General features: G+C 42.0%; 1 protein-coding gene across 6 annotated transcripts in view; it reads left to right on the top strand.

The window, feature by feature from the left end:
* Positions 1-372: 372 nt before the first annotated feature.
* SLC4A7 (solute carrier family 4 member 7) overlaps positions 373-18,128 on the top strand; it is an 85,082-nt gene continuing 67,326 nt past the window's right edge. For all 6 annotated transcript variants that reach the window (XM_062603579.1, XM_062603580.1, XM_062603578.1 and 3 more), the window contains exon 1: positions 373-567. In XM_062603579.1, coding sequence (XP_062459563.1) covers positions 520-567 — 48 coding nt within the window. In that variant the 5' untranslated portion in view covers positions 373-519. The remainder of the gene's footprint in view (positions 568-18,128) is intronic.

Below are 18,128 nucleotides of genomic sequence, written 5' to 3'. Positions count from 1 at the left end.
TGATGTGCGAGGCGAGCGGCAAGCTGCCGTCCTCACCGGCAGCGCTACCGCTCCCCGCCTGGCAGCTCACTGATGTCCCGCACGGAGGCCGCCGGGCCTGGAGCCGCTCCGTGAGGGCAGCTGGCAGAGCCCGGCCGGCGCGGCCCGTCAGACGGCTGAGGCGACGCCGGGCAGCCCGCCACGCGCCTCCGCGTGGGACCGCACGGCCCCCCCCCCAGCACCGCTCCAGCTATTCCCCCCCCACCCCCGCACCAGGGGTGGGCCGCGCCGGGCGCTGTCTCTGCCCTCTATTGGCTGGCGGCGCTGCCCATCGCGCACGGGGGGCGGGGGGGAGGGAGCCGGCGAGCCGAGTCTGGGCTCAGTCCCCCCCTCCCGCCCCCCGGCGCGGAGGTAGAAGTCGTGGCCGCCCCGTCCTGACGGAACCGGCGTCTCCCGCCTCCGCCAGCTGAGTACGGTTCCCGGCGCGCCGTCCGCCTCCCGTTCCGCGCCTCTCTCCCGGCCGTTCTCGGCGGGGCAGCGATGGAAGAGGAACGGGCGGGCGAGCAGATGAGACCGTTGCTCACCACGGTAACGCCGCGGGTGGGGAGCGCTGTGGTGTGTGGTAGTGGGGCGCACAAAGAGCCGCCGTAGGGCAGCGCCGCTGGCGCCGTGCTTGGGGCCACTCCGTTTCCCCTTTGTCGGGGTGCGGCGAGACCCTCCTCGGGCTCCCCACCCGGCGGCGGCAGGACGCGGAAGCGCCGCTTGTACCTGAGCGCCGGGGGCTCCGTCGCCCCTCGCGCAGGTGTGCCCGCCTACCGGCCTTGTGAGCGCGGCCGTGTACCCCCCGTACCCTCGTGGGGCGGTGGCGCGGCTGGAGCCGGAGCCTTTGTTCCGCTGCTGCCTGCAGGCGCCGCGGGCTCAGCGACTGCGCCTACCCCGGCCCCCCCTTCCTTTGTGATCTCCCCGCTGGGCTTGTGCTGGCGGCGGTGGGCGGTGAGGCCGCCCCTGGCCTCGCCTTTCTCCCTGCCCGCGGCCCCGCTCGCTGACGAGTTCCTGGGCGAGGGAGAGCTGCGCACACATGGCAAGCGGCGAGCTTCCCCTCGGCCTCGTGGTCCGCCACCGCGCAGCCCGGCCCAGTGGCGGATGCGGTTCCCCGGCGGGTTTCTAGCCTTGGTGGGGGGATATGGACAAAAGTATGGAGTTTGGGTTCATTTCCTTCTCTGGCCGGTGGCTCAGTAAAGCAGACATGTGTTGCCTTACTTCCTGTGCTACTGAAAAATACATGTGGCTCCACAGTTGTAATTTCCCCTCCCTTCAGATGACTCAAGGTCTGGATTTTGTTAATGAGCCTCTGAGCCCTTGCTCTGTTATTCGCCCTCAGGGCCTTTTCCAGAAAGGTGTCACACAGCGACTTGTTTTCAGTGCCTGAAGAGGAGGGATGTGTGGTTTGTGACACAAAGAGTACTGTGATAGACAAATAACGCTGAAAACATGTGAGTTTTCATCATCTTTCTGCTGCTTTTCAAGGAGAGACTTGAGTCACAGTTGATAAAATTGGCAGTGTAATGAAGTGTTAGCTTCCTGTGACATCAGTATGTTTAATGTGACTTTAGTGTGACTTTCCTTTGTTATAACAGGAGTGTTGGTAATCATAGGGGTTCGTGAATTTTGCGGATTCCTTGGGTTAGTACAATCCTTGTATGTTTGCTTTGAAAATTGACATATATGCTCACCTCTAAAAGTTTTGCAGGTCTGTTCTGGGCCTGTTCTTCACCTTCTTGTCCCTTTCCAAAAAAGGCACATTCCCAACTCGTGTTGGCTTGTTCAAGATTAATTACTGATAAGGGCAGACTGATAGGTTTAAGTCATGTTAAATCTATCCTGCCTCTCTGTAGGAGGTATCTCTTAGCAGGCAGGACAATACTTCCATCTAATAAAGAGATGCTAGGCTGTATGGGGCAAGTTTCAAAAGCTTTGGGCTTCAAGTGTGGGGGGTTGAAGTGAAAGATGCTAATGGTTACCCTGAGTTTAATCCAAATGAAAAGAGGACTGCAGACTTCATGAAGGTTAATGCGCCCTGAGCACATTAGCCAGGCCTGGCAGGAGTCATTTAGGTTCTTTTGTAACAGAAATTAACTAGTGGCTTTTGGGACAGATGCATGAGCTGTTGTACTACTAAACAGTCATTTCTAGCATAGGTGTTTTGAACAGAGGTGCTCAGTGGAGTGGTCCAAGTTGGTTTCCTTGCAACAGCAACACCTAGTCACCTTGGTGGCAGAGTGTTTTCAGGAGGTAACTGCAGCCAAAACAGAGCTGAAAAGTGAGAGAGTAGAAGGATTGGTAGGAACGAGAAAAAAGGAATTTCTAGGGAAAACGCATGAAGTAAGTAGCTAGCTTGAAGAAAGGACAGAACATGCTGATTACATAGTATATGAAGGCTTAAAGGAAGGACAGGCAATTACATAGTATAGCAGTATGGGATTTGTTGTGGTTTTTGTGTGCGAGAGGTATAATTTTATGTACATGAGAGATACTTAATCCAAAATATGAGTATTTTTGACAATTCAGTTTAACTTAATTTTTCTAATCCTGTGCTTCTTGTAGTACAGGCCATCTTCCTGCTAGCAGAGCTTGCTGGAACTGCTTACTTGTGCATAGTTTTTTCAGAAATAAAAATCTCAGTAAGATGGAAGAACTTCATAGGAAGTGTATATTAAATCTGAAAAGTGCCATGGTTTAAAAGTACAGAAGTGTGATCAAACAAAGAACCTCATAACATTTCCTTTTCTTCCTTCCTCCAATATTGGTATATCAGGTGATTCCATGTTTATGTATTACTATATGTAGTATATTAGATATATGTAATAAGCAACCTCTGGTGCTTCTTGTGTGGAAGAGCACCCCAGTCGGTTTCTCCCCCTCCTCCCCTGGTTTATTTAATCAAAAGCATAAACTTGCTTATTTTGTATTTTAGGTCCGGTCTTAAAGAAGAGAATCCTCATGTGTTTAGGACATTGGTATTTTGAGGAGATTACTTGGTGGCAATGTATACATCAAAGTCGGAAGGGGGATGTGAAACAAATGGCTGATAAAGTTATTACAACCAGAGAGCAACCAATGATCAGAACACTTGGGATGAGTAGAAAACATAATAGGAAAAAAGATACAACTGCATAAATCCATGTTTCTTTGATACCTTATATACTGTGAGCTGTTCTACACCTCAGCTTAGAAAAGATACCTTATTATTATTATTATTGGAAAAGTTTCACTGAAGGATAACAAGATATGAATTAGTTCCTAGATGAGAAATAACTGAACAGGCTAGGACTTGTCAGTCGTGTAGAGATGATGGGACAGTGATATGGTAAGGCTTTATAAAGCTCCTGTGGAGAGAGCAAGTGAAGATGGATGAGGAGGCACATGGTCAAATCAGTTGGGCTCTAGGTTTGAAATGAAAGGGGTTGGTTCTTCACTTGGTGTATGGAATTCATACATATACTTGCTGTACAGTGTCTACACAAGTTTTTTGTTGATTGAAGGGGAGGATGGACAAGCATTGGAGGATGGATACACTGAGGTTAGTAAATTATGAGCAACAGCCTCAGGAAGTCTGAGTTGAAAATAGCTGGAGGTTGTGAATGAAGGAGGAGCTGTTTGCTTGTCTGTTTTTCCTTTTCCCTCAACAGCTACTTTCAGTCTTTTTTTTGGTTTAATATGAGTGGAACATACTAGTATGTTGCTTTCTATACAGTGGTGAGTTTCACAGGTACAATGAAGGTAGTCAAAATGCTTGATACTGTGATACCAGTGATATTGGTTCTAGCTTCTTGCTTTTGTTATTATGGTATTCACTACTGGGTAGTTTTGTGGGTTTCTTTGCAACCCCTGTAAGTAGCATTTAGAGGAACATACATTGCAGTCCTGTCTCCGGATGTTTTACAGGTAATATTTTCAAAATACTTTGTAATCCTAAAAAAAAAAAAAGTAGATGAAAACTTTTAGCATTTGATATTACTTCATTTATATCATAAAATGTTCACAAGGCTGTAGACCATGGAGTATGGCTGACTAATGGGTTTATGTTTCTTTGTGTATTCTTTTTCTTTCAATGAAATAAATCTGGTTTTATCACTATTCTGTTGCAGATGGTGACAGAACTGAAAGTGGCTTTTGTTTGTGAAGGGCTTATTTCCAGGCTTCTCCTTCTGGCTTTCCTAATCAAAGCACTAAAGTGATGTAGTCTGCCATATCTCACTGAAGAGGGCATTAGTGTCCCTGTGCTTTTTCTGAAGTGGATACATGGTTGGCTACCACTTCTGTTTTTTTAACAGCTGTTCAAGCACTTTATCAGATGGATTTTATACTACCCTGTTCAATAGTGGTTGTGTTTCAATGACAACTTTGGGCTTCGTTTGAAGACTCTTTCAGGTTCAGCCCATTTTACCAACGCATTATTGCCTCAATGTCATCTGCCCATTCCTTTATACTGATGCATCTTTTTATGCAACAGTGCAGTGTCTAGTACTCCAGGTTTTCAAATACATAACAAGACCCATGAAGGCTTGTAGGAGTATAAGGTGACAGAAGTCAGAGACACTTGAATTACAAAAATATACAAAAATTGATGGGAAATATCCAAATTAGCAGAAACTGCTGGTATTTACAATTTCAGCGGTTTAATATGCAAAACTACAAAGTGCTTTTTTTTTTTTTTAAGAAAATCTGTTTTTCATTAATGGATTTCAGGGGAGTGACAGGTGTTTGGTGGCAGCTAGACTGTTTTGGTCCAGTTACTGCATTTCAAATAGCTTAGTAACTTTGTCTAGCTAACTTAGGTGGTTATTGAAACAATTCCATTTAGAATAGGTTGTAAGTCTTGGTTTACCTTGGTGACACTTCATATATAAGAATGTAAGTAACATCAGTACAGAGTTTTACAGAACTGACTGTTCATATCTTTCCACATATCTTGGATGACTTACTGTTTTAGAAAGTAAATAATGGAAAGTGTTCTTTTGTGTGGTTACTGGCCGCCTTATTTGACATGTAGCTTTTGTGATGGTAAGTCAGATGACAGGTCTCCGAGGAATATTATGCTGGTTACATGTAAATTTTTCATATTAACATAGTAAGCTCGAACAGGTGTTTTCCCTTTATGTCTGGACAAGGGTAACTGAGGATATGTTTGTACTGCAAATTGCGGACTCTGCAGGAAACTGTCCTCCCCCACAAGAGTGTGGCATCTGGCTGAACACATGGCTCTCCACAATTTAAAGCAATATAGTTACACTCATGTGGCACTGCCCTAGCTAAATAGCCCTGATGAGAGAGAATTTTACTAGCTTGGCAGCCTTGCAGACTTGAATCTATGACTTTTGAGAGACAAGCTGCTTTTCTGTATGGTGCTGTTTGGGTAGGGTGCACACCTACAACTTGCACCATGCAGTGGGCTGTGAGCAGTGTCTGATCACCTCTTCGTTGAAGTACTATAAGCTGCTATTGAGTGTATGTGCTGTCAGTCTTCCTGATTTCTTAAAAAGTTACCATGGCTGTCAAAAAACTTGCGTTACCTGAGAACTTTTATTAGGCTTCATTGCAGTAGTTTTATTTGCTGTCCAAAATAAACAATAGGGTGTACTAAGTTGAATAGTTGTTGCCTTATATCCATGTGACTGATCTGCTTCTGTAGGTGAAGCATGGTGAAATATCACTGTGATTGTTGTTGGCTTTTGAATATTGATAGCCTTTACACAAGGATATCTGTTATGCAACATTTTTAGTGTACTAAGTAAATAGAACTGCTTTGTAAATAGTGATTGATAAAATAAGAGTATAACTGGAATATACTTGTACTTAGGTAGAGAAGTTCTCCAAAGAATACTGCTGTGCTTTTTGGTTGGCATATTCTGGAATAATAAAGTTTAGGGACATGTCAAGTTTTTGGCTGAAATTCAGATAGCTGTCTAGCTAATGTTTTGAAATAGTGATACAAATAGTGAGATTCAGATGAGGTGTTTGTTTGTAAGTAAGCAGGTGGAGAAGAGCTCCACAAACTGCTTAACCCTGTATATCTCTGAATGTCCAAATGCAAAAGTGAGACTGATTCTTCTACTGATGATCTTGCAGTGCTCTTAAATACGTGTTTCTAAACTTACTTTTTCACAGTTGGCAGTAAGTGAAAATATTACATTATTTTTAATTTGCCTTTAGAAAGTCCTGGCATCTTGGAAATTCCTTTTTGTGTTGCTGAGAATAAACATCAGTTACGCAAGTATCTCAAATCTACCTTGCCAGCATACTCAGTGGTTGTTAGAAGGGATTATCTGTAAGAGTCTTAGTTTGTGCTTTGCACCCTGAGAGTTCCTTGTTTCACTGGGAGTTAACTTTGCTGCAGCAGAGACAGTGTCATAGCAAAGGAAAAGTGTATTTTAACCAGTAGATGGGGCCGTTTTAGTTCCATAGCAGCACGCCTATTTACATAAGTTTTGAAAACTTTGTTCCTTGAATTTTTTCAGTCATTTTGTCTTTAGAGTATGACTAAGAGTTATAGTTTCTTTATCTGCAGGGAAGACTAAATGTTTTATTCTTCCAATAACGGTGCCAGGATTGCACAGTAGGAAGGCTATTCCATTTTCACAAATGTGCAAAAAAGAGTGAATCCTTGTGCTTTATGGGAATTGCAGTTATTCCTGTAAATTGTCCAATGTCAGGTGAGTCTGTACACCATGTGTTGCCTGACGTAATGTTTTGGAATCTGTAGTGTTGTATATGACAGTCTGGATGCTCCTGTGACTTCTGCCCAGGAAAGGCTCTTAACTCAGATACTGGTTTTCCTGCTCCAGGGCCTTAAACTAAATGACTCAAAGCTATGTAATGGAATAGTTGTCCTATTTGGGTATACTTGCACAAGTTGTCTCACTTCAGCAATGCTAGAATGTTTCATAACCTTGAAACACCTCTGGCTTGTTAATTCTAGCAAGTCCTATTTTAGCAGAAGTATTTGCAATGCTGTACTTGTATCATCTTGTATCCTCCTTCAGCATCCACTTTTCTAAAAGGTAGATTTATGTTTTTCTTAGAGTTTGACTGTTTCCCCCCTGCATTTGTAGTAAGTAACATTCCTGATAGATCTTGCCTTTCCCCCACACTCTTTCAGGTCTTCATCACTGAAAATTATTCTTGGTGAACACAATGTCAACTTGAAGAGTAGGACCTTATTCAGATTTTTATTTTGAACTCTTTCAGTAGATGGCACTTTTTGAGGTATAGGTGTATGCTGCCTTCTTTCCCATATTCCTGCTGTGAGAGATATTGAAATTTCTTGTGACTCATTTTTTGCTGAGATATATCTATATATATATGTGTATATATATTTTGTTCTATTTTTATTTTGTGTCTACTTAGTCTCTTTGGGAGCTTAAATTTCTACAAATTATATAGAATGAGTTCTAATACTTTTCATGGACATAGCTTTGCTGGAAGGCATTTAGATTGTTTTGTTGGCAGTAAGGTTAAGTCAGTGTCCTGAAATACTAAAATATTTTTAAACTTAAAAACAGACTTGAAGTTTTTTTTTAACTAAAAGAGAGTCTTCAGTAAAAGTTTCCAGATCAGTCACCTGTTGTCAAACTGTTGCCTCTGTTTAACAGTTTCTGGAGTCTGTCTCCAAACAAAGTGGAGCTTCCTGTGAATGAGGGATGTGGGCGGAGGCTGCAGGGAGGAATTATAGGGCAGTGTCCTCCATTGTCCCACCACCTTATGTATGTTGGAATTCTGCCATTTGACCACCTACTCTGCCTTCTGCTACTGTTTTTTCTACAGTACAGCTATGCAACTGAGGATCTGTTAGCTGAGGGCTTTTAGCTGGGGAGAAATGAGGATTCACATGAAAATTTAAGTCCCGTTCTCTCCCCCCCCCCGCAGTTATTTTCCCCTATGGGGTATGTGTGTATTAAGAGTGTATATGTGGACAGCACGTCTTGGAAAAGCTATGCTTTTATAAAGTTGAGAATTAAGATATTTTTTTACCCCCTGCTCATAGTTGCACTAGGCTGATTCCTCTGCTTTTTCCATAACTAGTGTCTGATAAATATATGCTGGTTTTGTCTTGCCTGGGATCTATTATAAGATGAAGAAAAAGACAGCAAAGTGATTGTAAATACATAGGTTATGGCAAGGGTGGTGGTATCTCTTATTCTTTGCTAGGAAAAGCTAAGAATTTACTTCAACAAAAAGTGCGACTTCTGAATCCCATGACTGTTTCTGTATCAAAGTATAATCAGAACACTAGATAGTCTCTAATCAGGCTGTCCTGTTTGTATGTATTTGTTACCAAAGAGCAGAAAGAGGTTAAAGCATACCTGTGTTCATAGAGATGTTGTAACAGAATCTCATTTAGTGTCCATTTCTGGAAGTGATTGCTTCTAAGGGGAAAAATTCTGTTGTCATGTCAAGAGATTCAGGCTGCTGTGTTCTGGATCTTGGAAGTCATACCAAGCAGAAGCATGTGTGCTTTCTTTTAGACAGGGTTATGAGTAAGCTAGTACAACTGGTAAGGTAAAATCATATTTATTGCTAACCGATCAGACTTCAAGTTCACATGTAGAAGCTCCGATTCTTCAGATTTTGCTTTTATGTTTGTAAGAAAAGTGTGTGTACCAGATGCTATGTACATAATGCCCTTTTATACAAAGATCTGTTTTCTGTTTCTGTTGTATAACTTCAGTTTTGGAGGAAAAAAAATAATGTTTTCTTCTCTTTATACTGCCCTCCACATCCATTGTTTGTTTCAAGTACAGTGGAACTTTGGCTTATCTAAGTCCGCCTCTGCATGATTAGATAATGTCTGTATATTCCTCCCACTCCTGCTTCCACATTCCATGTACTCTATTTTGCATTTGAGCTCAGTTGCAGGTTCCCTTTTTCATGCTGGTCCATTACCAGGCCTGCTTGAATTCCTGCATGTAGGAATAGTCCCTCTTGTGCTTTGAGGAGGCTGTCCTTGAAGATCAGACAGCGCTCACAAACTTTTTCCTTCATCTCCATGGTCTTCCAGGAGATTCTACCAAGAAGATTTCTGAAAAACCTGAAACCTGCTCTCCTGAAGTGCCATGTCTTAGCTGTATGTACTTTGTCTTGCACTGTACACTGTACTATTTGTCTCACTTCTCTCTGGACTCTATACTCCATAATGTCATGGTTGCTGTGGTCGAGGCTGGTCTTGACTTCCACATCTCTGTCTGGCTCTTCCTTGTTTGTGAGCAATAGGTTCAGCAGAGCATATGTTCCAAGCAGAGCAGTATTGTAACCAGTCCTTTGCTCAGATTGGAACCCACACTCCTTAACTTTCCAGTCTGGCTTTTCTCAGGAGCCTGTACCTATCTTTTGCAGCACTAACCATGGGAGCTGTCCTGCTGTTACTCTGCAACTCCTGTGAGGCTGTAGCTCTGCAGCAGTGCATGGACTACGTCCTCCTGTCGTGCTTGTGTGCAAGATCTTGAGATGCCCCCAGCCATGCCTCTTTCACAAGGGAAGTGTGGGAGCCTTCTGTCATGTGTTCCCCATGTCTTCACTTCTCTTAAGTGTGACAACCCTTCTCCACCATGCCTAGTTTAAAGTGTTTTAACAAGCTTAATGTGCTCAGTGACAAAAGATACTCTTGCCATGCTTTGTTAGGTGGATCCTTGTTCATGAAAGAGGTTCCCGTGGTTGTAGCATTAAAGTCTCTGCTAATAACCTCATATTGACCCTCTGGATGCATCTACCCTGAGCCTTTTGGTTCTAACTGGAGAGGTGGAAATGCTACCTGGGCCTCTTCACCCTTGCTTATAGTGCTCAGTAGTCACTCTTGATTTGCTCAGTCATTGCTTTTTAGAAGCGTCGCTGGTGTCCACGTGATTAAGCAGGAAAGTGCAACAGTTTGAGGACTGGATGAGCTTCAGTCTTCCCAAAACATTATTCAGAAAGCAGCGGACTTCCCAGGACCTCCTGTTTATCTTTCCTGTTGTGCAGTGTGTTCATCCCCTCCTCACTTGGACATTTAGCCCTTCAGAGAAGGCCACTGCTGTCAGCAGCACCAGGAAGGAGCTGCAGGTGCTTCTTGCAGTCCAGCACCTGGATAGTGACATCCTCCCTGTGCAGTTCTTGGACTTGAGATCCTCGATGTGTGAGGGACTGTTTTGGCTGGTGTTGGAGACTTCACACTGTAACATATCGCATAAGTTAGAACTGTGTTTTGGGGCCATTTGTAGCTTTGTTGTGTGAACAGCTGTGAGATCTGTTAGCTGCCTCTGTTGGCTGAGCCCTGGGAGATGCGCAGTGCCCATTTATTTTTATGTTGTTAAACCTTGCCATCTAGTTCTGTTTGCAGCACAGATTTAAAGTACACAGGTTGATGTGAACTTTGTTCTACTCACGGTTGTTTCTGATAGGCGCATCATGTCAATATTATTTTAACAACTCCAGTATTGTAAACTTGCTTGTAACGACTGCTGTTTTTGCAAGGCAGCTATTAATTACTAATAATTATTAATGTTTTTAGTTGGCTGATGCTGTTGTGTTGGCTGATGATCCATGATTTCCTGTCTCCTCAGCTAGGAGGGACCAAATGCAACAAATAGTGATGTTCACGTTTTACCGTGTCACGTACATCTCTTTCCCTTAGCTTGAAATACTTAATGAGGTATTAAATGTTGTTATGTAGAGGGGAGACAGTTCTGCCATATTGGAGATGCTTCAGTTGAAAAGGCTGAATTTTCATCTCTTTTTCTCTCTGATATCTCTAAACATAATTTTTTGCAGGTGGAAACACTGCAGCTGTAGTCTGTGTTGTAGGAATTACTTTCTTCACTTCTGTATCCCTTATAAAGGGGTTTTAACTGAAAAATGACGCTGGTGCTTACTAGTGCTAGATAAAACTCAAATACCTTCTTTTCTAGTTGCTTCCCAGAAAGAACACTTAACAGAAGGAATCCTTCTGTGGGTTCTCTAACTAGCTTGTGAAGTCAAAGGACTGACTGCAAATTCTTTAATTAGCATTCTAGTCAATAAGGTGAGATTGTTTAGACTACTGCTACATTTATTGCTTCTTTGTTTCTATTAAAAAAAAAACAAACAAACCAAACAAGCTATTGGAAAGATTGTATTTAAACTGCAGCTTGTTTTGGGCTAGTGATTATTTTTTTTGTTCCCTTTGGGTGGTACAGCACTATTGTGAGGATATACTATTAAGTAAGCACATGCATTTCTTTAACACGTCAAACATATTTCCAGACAGATGCCGTGTACAAAAAAGGAAATAAGAGATCCTTATTGAACAGCCACAGTTGGTGTTACTGTTGGAGTTAAATTCTTCATTTTGTATGGCTACACCCTACCAGCCATGCCTTTTAAAACTGTTTATCAGATGCTCTTTGTTTTTATATAATTATTATAGCTTATTTGAGGAAGTGATAAAACCCAAGAGCAGCAGAGATCCTTTCCTTTTTCAGCTTGGTTTTTATTAACGTTGTGCTTGCCTGCCATTGAGAGATCTCAAAAAGGAAATTAAGGAGGCATACACTTGTGTAAGATTTGGTTGAATTTCACATAGATAATGATAGGATGGAGAGACATGTTCAGCTTACAAATTAACTGTACAAACCCAGTTACTGAACAGTTAAAATTTTAGACTTTGAATACCAGGACATTTATTAAAGCTTTTCTGACTGTTTTTTTTTTTTGTGGAAATTTTTGGGTTTTAAAAACTACTGATGTATGCCAATCAAAAAAGGAATAACATCAACCAGGTGTTTTTTTGTTGTATGCATCAGTGTTGCCATCCATTACCTGCCTTAACTGATGATGCTGTATAAAATGCTTGCAGTTACTTCAGATTTTTTTAGAAGCATAACCAGAGCTTATTTTCAATGTGTTTTGAAATGTACTTAGCTACATTGACTTTGCTTGCTTTTCCTGGAATGTGTAATTGTATGTGATTCTGTGTATGGTAAGGATATATAATCTTGGGTCTTGTTTTATACCCAGATGGTCTAGGTAGAGCTTCAGCTGAGAAAGTTTAGTTTATTGAGAAGTTGAGAGTATTTTTCTTTAAAGTCAATAGAATGAACATTTCTTTTTAAACTAAGTAAAATCATATCTTCAAGCCTTAAGAACAGTGGACACAAAAAATGATTAAATATCTGATTCCCCAAAAAGAACAAATTAAATAGGGGTAGGATGCTAGGTGGTTGTTTTTTTTTTTTGTTTTGTTTTGTTTGTTTGTTTGTTTTTAATGACACAGCTGTTCACAAATGATTTTGTTTGACATGATTAAAGGTACTTAAATTATGGTCTGTTTATAGACAAATTCCACTTGTTTATAACTTGTATAGTGCAGATGTACTTGGTACATAGCTAGCTCATGTATAGTTAAGGAAGAAGATGGCTGTATTCTACTGAGTGAAGACATAGTGTTAATCTGAGGCTTTTAATTCTTGAGCATGATTAAGTTGCCTTTGCTGTAAAGACACAAGTGAAGGGCAAAATATAAATAGGGAACTGGAGAAATTTGATATGTTAAAGGCCAAAGAATATACCTGCTACTTGCATTCTGTGCTTTGAGTGGACAGAACCTTTTGAAAAGACAGGCAAACAAGAGCACTTAGTGCGCTTTTCTCATTGGTGATGGGGCTGACTTGGTGTAACTGATTGGGTATGTGGGATTTTAGCCAATCCTAATACAGCAAATAACTTGGGAAATGCTGCTTTTTTAAGTAAGGTGACTAATTTCTCTGTGACATTCAGTGGTTTCTTGTATGACTGTATATTTACTCTGTTTGCATATATGGTAGCCAAGGCTGTCTGTGTGATGATTATTAACTTCTGGATTCTGGAGGCAATGTAAAAGTGAGAATTTGCATGTTAAAACAGTAGTTCTCAAACCATATATATTTTTCCAGATCAGATTCCATATGCTTCAGTGTGTACAAGGGATGTGTGCTTAACTGCTGGAGCACATAGAATCAGAATCGTTAGGGTTGGAAAGGACCTTAAGATCATCTAGTTCCAACCCCCCTGCTGTGGGCAGGGACACCTTGCGCTAAATCATATCACCCAAGGCCTCGTCCAACCTGGCCTTGAACACTGCCAGGGTTGGAGCATTCACAACCTCCCTGGGCACCCTATTCCAGTGCCTCACCACCCTAACAGGAAAGAATTTCCTTCTTATATCCAACCTAAGCTTCCCCTGTTTAAGTTTTAACCCGTTACCCCTTGTCCTGTCACTACAGTCTCTAATGAAGAGTCCCTCCCCAGCATCCCTATAGGCCCCCTTCAGATACTGGAAGGCTGCTATGAGGTCTCCACGCAGCCTTCTCTCCTCCAGGCTGAACAGCCCCAACTTCCTCAGCCTGTCTTCATCCGGGAGGTGCTCCAGTCCCCTGATCATCCTCGTGGCCCTTCTCTGGACTTGTTCCAGCAGTTCCATGTCCTTTTTATGTTGAGGACACCAGAACTGCACACAATACTCCAAGTGAGGTCTCACGAGAGCAGAGTAAAGGGGCAGGATCACCTCCTTCAACCTGCTGGTCATGCTCCTTTTGATGCAGCTCAGGATACGGTTGGCTTTCTGGGCTGCAAGCGCACACTGCCAGCTCATGTTCATTTTCTCATCAACCAACACCCCCAAGTCCTTCTCCACAGGGCTGCTCTGAATCTCTTCTCTGCCCAACCTGTAGCTGTGCCTGGGATTGCTCTGACCCAGGTGTAGGACCTTGCACTTGGCATGGTTAAACTTCATGAGGTTAGCATCAGCCCACCTCACAAGTGTGTCAAGGTCCCTCTGGATAGCATTCCTTCTCTCCAGGGTATCAACCGAACCACACAGCTTGGTGGCATCGGCAAACTTGCTGAGGGTGCACTCAATCCCGCTGTCCATGTCAGCGACAAAGATGTTGAACAAGACCGGTCCCAACACCCATCCCTGAGGGACACCACTCGTTACTGGTCTCCAGCCGGACATTGAGCCATTGACCACAACTCTTTGTGTGCGGCCATCCATCCAGATCTTTATCCACCGAGTGGTCCATCCATCAAATTGATGTCTCTCCAATTTAGAGACAAGGATGTTGTGTGGGACAGTGTTGAACGCTTTGCACAAGTCCAGGTAGATGACATCAACTGCTCTACCCCTGTCCATCAGCTCTGTAGCCCCATCCTAGAAGGCCACCAAATTGGTCAGGCAGGATTTCCCCTTAGTGAAGCCATGCTGGCTGTCACCAAGCACCTTGTTGTTTTTCATGTGCCTTAGCATGCCTTCCAGGAGAATCTGCTCCAAGATTTTGCCAGGCACAGAGGTGAGACTGACTGGTCTGTAATTCCCCGGGTCATCCATTTTCCCGTTCTTGAAAATGGGGGTTATATTTCCCTTTTTCCAGTCATCGGGAACTTCACCTGACTGCTGTGATTAATCAACATACATCAACACTGTTGCCATGTTTCTTTAGGGAAGGGATAGGGGAGTAGGTCTATGCTTTAAAAACTGTATTGTGGATTAATGCATTCACAAATAATTAACTTCAGTTTCTTGACAAAAGGTTTGTTTTCTTTTGGATGTCTTTAGGAAAAATCTGTAGGGCTTGATGACCACTGGTTAGGTAATTGAGCTTCAAGCAGCATGGCTGTTGTCTTCTCTGTTGCTCTAAGTGGTTGCTGCAGAATACTTTTGAGTTGAAATTACCACAGGTGCATACTTTGAGTAAAGTCACAAGTGTCCCCTTCCAGGTACTGGGGGAGGTTGTAGCCAAAAGGTGATCTTGTTGGCACTGAAGGAAACAAGATAAATACGTGTTTATTTTCAGAAATTGCTTCTGGGGAATGGTAGCAGTGTCTCCAAACAGAGGTTTCAGTTTCTTTTAGAGTCTGCAGAGGTGGCAAAAGCTGGGGAGAGCCCTGGAGAATGGCAGTGTGTAGGTGCCAGGGCTGGGAATAATTCTGTGGAAGCTGTTAAGAGCCCAAGGGGATTGCAGCTGGGCAAGGCAATGGAGCTGAGTACTTGTGGAAGTGACAGGGTATCTGTATGCAGGCTTGTTTCTGGAAATGGAAGTGTACAACATGCTTGAGTTTCTACTTAAGAGTAAAGAATACATACCTCAAAGATGGCATGTTGGCTTCTGTGTTGTGACTCACATTACTGCTATTTCTTGCCAAGCTCACAGGATCAGTTCTAAGTTTGTGGTGATACATGACAGGACTGTAAACAGTTTAATATATTATGGCAACATTATGATATGAAAAACCTGTTTCTTGCTTCAGTTGTCTGATAGTATAAAACAGGCTTCTGGGCAAAGAAAGAAAATTTCCCTTCCTGTCTCTGAGAATTACTAAAAAATAAATCCACATGCCGTGAATGGGTACAATATGCCGTACAATTTAATGATACCTTAATGGCTCTTTATTGGTGCATGGATTGTTCATTTGTATGTGTGTATTTATCTTTAAGATGTACTAAATTTGAATGGAAGAAGGTGTGGTTACTGAAAAGTAAAGAATAGGCACGATCTCAATTTTGAGAACTGGTCTCCTGTAAAGGTCTGTATCAAAATAATTTTGTGTTGTGCAAGTCAAATATTTCACTAACAGGTAATTGATAAACATATTTTTATTCTTCCAGTTTTCCTGAAATGAAGAATAGTATGGGAAAGAGGAGAATAATCTGGGAACTACTTTCAACTTCCTAATGCTCATATGAGAATCATTGATAAGCCAATCAAGAAATTGGCTTGTTGTGAGGAGTATTGCAAAGCAAAGGTGGTGTCCTTCTGTAAGCTATGTTGCCAAGGTAATTTTTGAGAATACCATGGGAAATTCATGTGTTATAGCAAGCAACAGAAGTAAGTTTTATGTATGCCTTGGCAAGGCTGCTGTTCTTCCCCTTCCCCACTTTTTTTGTCTGTTTCCAACTTTGTCATAAAAGTATCCAGTGCTTTTCTTTTATCCTTAACAGGATAGCAGATGGCCTTGAAGGCATTGGGTTGTCATTGGGTACCCTGTCCTATGTGGGCAGTGAGTCTATATTCCTGTGATGGGGAAGGGTTCTCATGGGAAGTCTCCTATAAAAAAAGCATGGTTTGTGACTCTGAGAAATTGGCATGCTTTCTCCACATATCTGCAGAGATTGATAGTGGCTTGTACTGTTGCATTGGAGAGAAGTTTCTCTTGGTGGCTGTAGACAAGTGCCCTTCTGTTAAAGTGAGAAAGAGAGCATTTGCAACTCTACAATACTGCTGTGTTTCATATACTGCTTCATATATAACTAAGCACCAAGTTCCTTCCAAGTAGGATAATGTCACCTTTCCTTATGTTACTGTGCTAGTATAGTATCTCTTTGGCATGAATGGCTAAGGTCCAGGTAAAGCACATTCCTTGTTCCTTCTGATGAATGCAGTTTCAAATCATGGCTTCTCTTTAACAGCTAGTCTTAAGACCCACAACAGCTTTTCCAGTGTATTAATTCTAGGCAGATAGTAATGAAAACTGAACTGTAAATGATGACCTGGATGTGACTGGTGTTTTTGAAGTATGATTCTCCCTGCATTGTGCTATGTGTGCTATAGAAAGGGCTGTTAAACCCCTGAGGTCCCAAGAAACCAGCTTTATTAAAGTACCAGAAATCAAAGAATTTACAAAAATAATCCTATTTTCTCTTTGATATACCTAGTGATTGTGTTTTGAGACAGTGATGTCCTAATTTTTCATCACCTGTGGACAAAAGTGTCAGAAGAAGTTATATGCTTTGTATTCTATCTGATAATAAGGTCACTAATCCTATATCAATCCAAGTCATAGAAAATCCAAACGAGAAAACTAACTCTATGTTGGAAGTGAAACAAAAAGTGTAAATAAGTTCACACAGTGTTAAAGGAGCAAACATCTTGCAGCTGATGATGAAAGCCTTTGTAGATGAGATAGCTGCTCTTTAAATGTCCTCAGCTGGTTGTGTGTGTTAATGTGTTAAACTTACAAGCAAGCAGTTTGCCAGAAGTCTTATTAATGGGAATAATGGTTTACATCAAAGTTGTTCAGAATCTAAATGTAATGAAACAGCCAGAATTGCTTGCTTTAAACTGAGTAATTGATGTGGTCCTGTCGTGGCATTCTAAGATCCCACTTGAGCACAAGCAAGTCTTTTTGTCATAGAAAGTGCCACTCAGCCTACAGCTGCAGCACAACGGACAAGTCTAGGATTGAGCCCAGGGCAATTTGTCTTTCCTTGGATCTGAGGGCTCAGTGAGGTTTCTGGTTTTAAATACTTTCTGGTGCTGCTTTTTTTTTTTTTTTTTTGAGTGTCTGGTTGTTACTACAGTAGGAAGCATCTGTAATACAAGGCCTGCTCATGATGTGTTTGTAAAGATGTGGTTCCTTACTGTCAGGGTGGTATAATTTGGGAGAGTTATGTTCATAGCTTCTTAGATCATATATTGTCCTGTTATGAATAGCAGCTCCTTCAGTGGCTTCTTAATTTAGAATAGGTAGAGTTTTCCTCTGTAATTTCATGAATTTCTAATAAAAGCAACTTCAGCAGAAGTTTTTTTTGTGGTTTTATTGCTTTTTGTTCATAAAATCATTGTGAAGAGGAAAGTGTTTGCAAAATTTTTGAGTCAATGCTTCAGGATTAATGTTAAATGTTAAGGGTATTCCAGCTCAGCAGTGTTGGCACTGATGTCTACATGAGAATCACAGTCATAGAATCATTCAGTTTGGAAAAGACCTTGAAGACTGAGTCTAACGATAAATTGTTTTGCTTTCTATTAATATGCATTATTTGATATTGGTAACATTAGTAAAAAAGACTTGACTCAAGTTAGTTTGCCACACCTGGAAGATACATGATTATCTATCTGAAAGTTTGTTTTTTTTTTTGGGGGGGGGGAGGAAAGTGAGGGAGGGGAGAGGATAAAGTTTAGCTGTGGAAAGTAATGCTGCTTTAAAGTGTCAATATGTACACAGAGCTGTTAAGAAAATTATTATTTAAAGAAAAGGGGTGAGTTTCAGGAAACCGCTGATGAACTCTGTCTTCCACCACCCTCTTCCTTCATCTGTCTTCTCACAAAGAGATGGGCTGTCAATGCTACTAATGACATCTTTCAAACCTGCATGCCTGTCTTTGT

Source organism: Pezoporus occidentalis, unplaced genomic scaffold (assembly GCF_034315485.1).
Source record: "Pezoporus occidentalis ecotype Australia unplaced genomic scaffold, CSIRO_AGI_Poc_V1 ctg80, whole genome shotgun sequence".
NCBI lineage: Eukaryota > Metazoa > Chordata > Aves > Psittaciformes > Psittacidae > Pezoporus > Pezoporus occidentalis.
The sequence above is the reverse complement of the archived record's forward strand: the minus strand, read 5'-3'. Positions and strand labels throughout refer to the sequence as shown.